Source organism: Puma concolor, chromosome E4 (assembly GCF_028749965.1).
Source record: "Puma concolor isolate L17-30 chromosome E4, mPumCon1.1.hap2, whole genome shotgun sequence".
NCBI classification, from domain to species: domain Eukaryota; kingdom Metazoa; phylum Chordata; class Mammalia; order Carnivora; family Felidae; genus Puma; species Puma concolor.
The window spans coordinates 65,102,617-65,109,545 of NC_141683.1; the positions used below are offsets into that span (position 1 = coordinate 65,102,617).

At 43.9% G+C, this 6,929-nt stretch overlaps 1 protein-coding gene across 2 annotated transcripts in view; it reads left to right on the plus strand.

Moving 5' to 3' along the window:
• Positions 1-933, plus strand: part of CATSPERE (catsper channel auxiliary subunit epsilon) — a 201,828-nt gene extending 200,895 nt beyond the window's left edge. For both annotated transcript variants that reach the window (XM_086693173.1, XM_086693172.1), the window contains one exon: positions 452-933. In XM_086693173.1, the coding sequence (XP_086549299.1) occupies positions 452-605 (154 nt within the window). In that variant the 3' untranslated portion in view covers positions 606-933. The remainder of the gene's footprint in view (positions 1-451) is intronic.
• Positions 934-6,929: the final 5,996 nt, after the last annotated feature.

Here is a 6,929-nt window from a genome sequence, read left to right on the forward strand (position 1 = left end):
AATCCCAAGCAGGCTCCAGGCTCCATCCCACAACCCTGAGATCATGACCCAAGCCAAAGTCAAGAGTCAGATGCCCAGGTGTTCCCCCTGCCCCCACTGCCAGGCATTTTTATCCAGGGAGCCCATTCTAACGCTCCTAATCCTATTCCCACCAGTACTCTGTTCAAAGGTCACCACCACTGGAAGGCCTTCCAGATGTCTGCCCTCCCCGCCCCCCCCAGCAAATTTCATGTTTCTTTCTCTCATTCACCACACTCTCTGTTTTCCTCCCTGGTCTACCTTGAACACTAAGAGGCAAACGTCCTGAGGGTAGACAGGCTGTTTTACTAATCTCTGTTTGCTGTCAGTGGCATAGGAGCTAGCCATTCAAACGTTGTCTGACTAAATAAATTCACAACCAAAGTGAATGATGACTTCTAATGGACTGGTTTTTCTTCTGTTCTTGTTTCAGTCCCAGTGGCTACCTGGTTGCTGCTTTCCTCTTTGTTCTGATGCTATTGTTCTTCAGTATTCTAGTTTTGAGCTATTTCCATTACATGAGGATCTATAAACAATGTATTTACGAAACACTTAACAAATATGAAAGAACACCAAAGAATAATTAGGAGGAACCAAAGCTTGTACAGTAGGGATGTATATATATTTATGTAAAGAGAGTATGTATATATACTTACATTGCAAGTGTGTGTGTGACCAAGACGTACAAAGCACATAGTATGTATCATCAAATTCAAGCTCCGAAGAATGTTTTTGAATTGCCCCGAGACGAATATCCTCATATCCGTTGTATATTACAAAATTAACGTTAAGGTGTTTGCACTTACCTTAAGGTACTCTATATGCTCTTCTATGGTGTTCTAAAAAATTAAAATGAAGCTAACTTTGGCTGTTAACATCCTTCCTAAGAATGTGAGTAAATTTTTTGAAAGTGTATAGACGTGTCAAATATTATTTTGCGTGAAACTGCTCATATGAAACCTTAGATGGCTATAGTTCACTTATGCACAAAAGGCTTAATGTGTCCTAAATGATCTGCCTTCAGCGTATTCCAGAAGTTTTTCTAGCAGTAGAGTCACACGTGAAATGTACAACTTGTTATATTGAAAACAAGGAGCGGATGCTCTAAGTTTTAATTTTAAGTTTTAAAGTGTGATTTTCATGTTCAACATAAGCTGCTTAATTTGCCCAAGGGTCACCACAGCTTTCAAACAATCAGTATTTCTAGCAGTCAGAGTTCAACTACAGAAGCAGAACTCGTGGGAAGCGCGTGTGTGTAAAGCAATTTGTTTAAAAGAATTGGCTTATGCGATTGCGGAGGCTAGCTACACGAGAATGAAATCAACAGCAGGGACATCAAGAATACAGGATCACAGGGGCGCCTGGGTGGCTCAGTCAGTTAAGCAATTGACTTCAACCAGGTCATGATCTCATGGTTCATGGGTTCAAGCCCCGAATCGGGATCTGTGCTGACAAGCTTGGAGCCTGGAGCCTGCTTCAGATTCTGTGTCTGCCGCTCTCTCTCTGCCCCTCCCCCCCCACTCAAAAAATGAATAAACATTAAAAAAAAGATAAAAACAGAAAAAAGAATAGAGGCTCACAAAGACTAGAAAATCTTGAGATGGAACCCCAGGGGCAGATCAAAGCTGCTGTCCACAGTTGGTATTTCTTATTTTACTAAAATCAAGAACAAGACAGGGATACCTGCTATTCACCACTGTTTTTGAGAGTTCTGACATTACAAGAGGAAAATAAAATAAAATAACCATTATAAGCACTGGGGGAAAGGAGAGAAAAATCCTCTCTTTCAAATATAAGATCATATGCCTAGGAAACCCAAACTTAGTCACAAGAACTACCCTATAGTTGTCTAGACTAAGATAATTTGATGGCACAATGTAAGATAAATATTTAAAAATTAGTAATTTTTCTCTAGAATGCTATATAACAACAATAGAAATAACAAAAAGTAATCTATTCATTGTAGTGACAAATTTTTTTTATGTAATTTATTGTCAAATTGGCTTCCATACAACACCCAGTGCTCATCCCAACAAGAGCCCTCCTCAATGCCCATCCCCCACTTTCTCCTCTCCCCCACCCCCATCAACTCTCAGTTACAGAAATTAAATTTTATTTAATTACAAATCTTTAAAATCTTTATTGAAGGAGGTGAGACAAAATCTGATAAAAATATTTGATAGAAAGAAAAAACACCCGATGAGAGCAAAGGATACAGTCATTTTACAGAGGAGCATACCCAAACAGCCAATAAATGTATTTAAAACAACATTTTTTTTTTTAGTGTTTACTATGCACCAGGAATTGTTATAATAATTTACCTAATTCTCTTCAACAACGCTGTGAGATGGGAATATTATTATCCCATTGCAGAGATGAGGAAACAGGCACAAAAAATGGCAAATAATTTTTGTAAGGTCACACAGCTGCTAAGAGATGGAGGTGAAATTCACACTCAGGCACACTGACTCCAAAATCAGGTGCTGTCCACCTCTGATAGTCAACCTCACCAGCAGTCAGAAAGATACAAAGTTACAATGAGGCTGCACCCAAGGGCACAAAGTCGGAAGGGTAACTCTTGGGAAGGAATGAGGGTCAGGAAATTCTCTCGCACTTCTGAAGGAAAACCGAATTATTTCAGCCTTTTTGGAATGCGATCTGGTAAGATCTATTGAAAACATCTATGCTCTTGCGGCACCTGGGGTGGCTCAGTCCGTTAAGCGTCCGACTTGGGCTCAGGTTGTGATCTCACAATTCAAGAGTTCAAGTTCGAGTTTGAGCCCTGTGTCCAGCTCGGAGCCTGGAGCCTGCTTCGGATTCGGTGTCTCCCTCGCTCTCTGCCCCTCCCCCGCTTGCACTCTGTCTCTCAAAAATAAACATTTAAATTTTTTTTTAGTAAAATAAAAAATACGTATATATGCACGCTCTTAGACCCAGAAATTCCACTCTTAGGAATCTATTTATGGGATGAGATGGGATGGAAAGGAGATATATATACATATATATATCCTACGAGTAGGATATATATAGAGAGAGATATATAGAGATATATATATATATATCCTACTCGTAGGATATATATATATATGGATATATATAGAGAGAGATATATAGAGATATATATATATATCCTACTCGTAGGATATATATATATATATATATATATGGATATATATAGAGAGAGATATATACGGAATCTATATATACGTATATGCTGTATCATTGGTTGTCATGACAAAACTCTACAAAAAGAACTAATGCCTATCAATAGGTGAAGAGTTGAATCGATTGATTATACGTTGACCATATAGATCAATCTGTACTAGTCGATTTGAAAGATTTTCCACGAGGTTTTGTTGAATGAGAACACAGAGAAGTAGTTAAAGTATGATCTTGCAAACAAAAGAAAACCTCTGTGTGTGAGAACATGAAGAAACGTTCGGAAGGATACATCACATTCCGTTAACGCTGTGTGCCTGTGTGCAGGTGTCTGTGGGTCACTGTGGGAGGGGAGTGGGGATATATCAAGAGATGTGGGGATATATCAAGAGAAGTTCTAAATCAAACCCTTAAAAGGGCGGAAGAGGAAACAATAGAGGAGCAGCACGTAAAACTCTCCTTATTGTAAAACAGCGTCTGTGATGTAATTCCAAGTGACATTTGCTTTCTTGCTCTCGTTCCAGCCACATTGAACTTATACCATTTTTATTCATACAAAAATAAAACTCTTTTCATCGTGAACAAAAACATGGGAGACGAGGAAGGGGAGACAGTAAGTGGAGGCAACTCTTTCAGAGAGTTCCTTTGTTCCTGTGACAGGGAGCAAAGAAATGGAGGCCAACACAAGGCAGAGGTGAGGCCGGGAAGATGTTCTGAAATGCTGAGAGGTATCGTCCGGGAGCTAGGGAAAACCAGCAGAGGCGGCGGATAACTGCTGGACCAAAATCTTGAGGAGGCAAGATAGCTGTGATCCAGCGCTGACCCTAAGGATGGAACATTTCACCCACTGCTACAGGGGGGGAGCCAGAGTGCCGGGGTACCCGTGTAGGTGGGGCAGCAGGAAAATGAGCAGTGTGGCGGCCTTGGGAATGCTCCTGGCGGGCCTCCAAATGAAGATGTGCGACTGAGCCAGGAAATCGGCAGCTGCCTTCGGGCGTCCACCACCACGCTTGCACCAAGGCCACACGTGCACCCTCAGGCTGCTCCCCTCCGGTGACAGGGTACAGAGGGGATACTGAGGCAGACTGGATCCTAGGTAGACCAGGACCCCTGGGGCCTGCCTCAGGGACTCCTGAAGGCTTCTCAAACTTTCCTTATATCGCATGGCCCCTGTAAGGTGGTGTGGAGACCCCCCACCCGATCTCTGTCTCTCGCCCTCTTTTCTCTCTCTGGTGATTCTCCCAACCTTCCACTACTTCGCATTTCCTTTCAGGGAGTGCTTCCTCTAATAAAATCACCGCATACTTAATCCCGTGTTGGCGACTGCTTCTCAGAGGCCTGGGCCAATGCAGCAGTGACCCGAGTGGTCTGAGCAAATGGGCAGGCAGAGGGGATTTGAGACTGGCCCAGCACCCAGCAGGCAGAGACAGCACCATCCTGGAAGGTATGAGGGGCCGCAAAAGTTTCTGGCTCAAGCTCATGGTTCAGTTGCTGAAGTTTTCATTGGTAGTGACCTGGGAAATGTCCCGGTGGGAGTGCTAGCGGGTGTCATGGAGCAAGCATTTGAAAAGCATGGACTAACAAAGACAACAGAGTCCCCTGGTTCTTGCTAAATTACGTATGTTTTTCATTGAAATATAATTGACATACAACATTGTGTAAGTTCAACGTGCGTTGATTTGATATTTACATGTCGCGAGAGGACTACCATTGTGGCATTAACTAACACCCCTGTTGTGTCACATAATCATTTCCCTTTTTGTGGTGGGAACAACTCAACATCTAATCTTTCAGCAACTGTGAAGTTTATGATGATCGTTGACTATAGTCACTGCGCCGCGCCATAGCTCTCCATTGTCTGCTAGTTCCAAGTCTGTGCCCTTAAACAGCATATGCCCAATTCCCCCACCCCTCTGCCTCTGGTAACCCCCATTCTACTCTGTTTTTATGAGGTTGGCTTTTGAGGATTCCACATATAAGTGATATCACACAGTATTTGTCTTCCTCTATCTGGCTTATTTCACTTACCATAATGCCCTCAGGATCCATCCATGTTGTTGCAAACGGCAGGATCTCCTTTCTCATGGCTGAATAACGTTCCATTGGGTATATACGTACACCACATCTTCTTTACCCATTCATCCCTTCACACTTGAGTTGTTTCCATAGCTTGGCTACTGTAAGTTATGTTTCAATAAACATGGGAAAGCATATATTTCTTCAAAATCCTGTTTTCATTTCCTTTGGATATATACCCAGAATGGAACTGTTGGATCACGGGGCGGTTTTATTTTTATTTTCAGTTCATTTATTTACTTTAAGAGAGCACATTCACACAACCTTGAGAGTAGGGGAGGGACAGAGAGAGAAGGAGAGAGAATCTTAAGCAGGCTCCGAGCATGGAGCCTGTTACAGGGCTCAATCCAACCGTGCGATCATGACCTGAGCCACAATCAAGAGATGGCCGCTCAACCAACTGAGCCACCCAGGGGCCCCTTATTTTTAATTTTTTGAGAACCCTCCATACTGTTTTCCATAGTGGCTGACCAAACTGACATTCCCACCAACAGTGCGCCAGGGTTCCCTCATCTCCACACCCTTGCCAACACTTGTTATTGCTTAACAACGTGCAGAAGGTCAGTGCGAGGCAGAGCCCCAGTGGTTCCAGGCGAAGGGTGAGAACCGGAGTGCCTCAGAGGTGGCTTATAAAAAGAGATCAACATCACCAGTAACAGAAGGACAGACACCACTGAAGCTTTGGATTCACAGGGCTCTAGAGATGCTTGAACGCTCAATCAAGGCAGGTCTGTTATGTAGAGGTTGAGGTGCTGGTAGGGATAGAGGTTGAAGTGCCGGTAGGAAAAACCTGGGATCCTGAAAACTGGAACAAAGTCGTCTGGATGGATACCTCTGAACGCACTGTCTCTCCACACCCACTCCTTCCCACACCCACCCTCTGGACATGAAGACGTTGCCCATCCGTCTCTAGTAAGTGGTCACTTCTGCTGGGCTGGAGGATGCTGCAGAAGCCCCTCCCTCACAAGAGAACGTGTGCCCCCCCCCCCCACATCCTCTCATGGACTGGTACAAAAACTAACCTTTACGTACTCACCGAGCGAGGGGAGGACTCCTGAGACTGGATTCCAAGGGTTCTTTAAAGCCGGATAAGCAAGTTCTTGATGGCTTGGAAGCATTTTCTCAGGATATGGGATTTAACTAACACCTTAGCGAGGACCCTAAAGGAGGGGGCAAATTTACTTCTGGGGTGGCTCTCAGAAACCTGGAAAAAACAACAGCTAACTGTCAGCACACAGAAAAGCCTGAGTCCTGGCAGTTGGTAAAGGAAGGAATAAAAAGGCTCAGAGAGGTGACAGGCTGGAATGGATGGATTACAGGAGGTCCCGATGGCACACCAGTCATCAAGGACATATGATCTGACAAGAGGACCACCGGCATCACTGAGAGGCCTAGTGGTGGCTGCCACTGCAGCCAGGGATGAGAGGAGGTGAGGCAGTCACAGATGGGGTTCATTAACACCCATGGGGAGGACAAGACCCCAAAGTAAGAGAGGCTTGGTGATGGCACTTTACTTCCAGAAACCAGGGGGCCACAATTACCATAAGGACAAGGAGTGGCCATGGGGATTTGACCTGCAGGGAATTATGGAGATGGTCAATAGAATATTCTGGCAAAATTGCTGGACAGCCAACAAGGCTGTTGACTGCACCTATTAAAGAAAACAAAATGGAGGA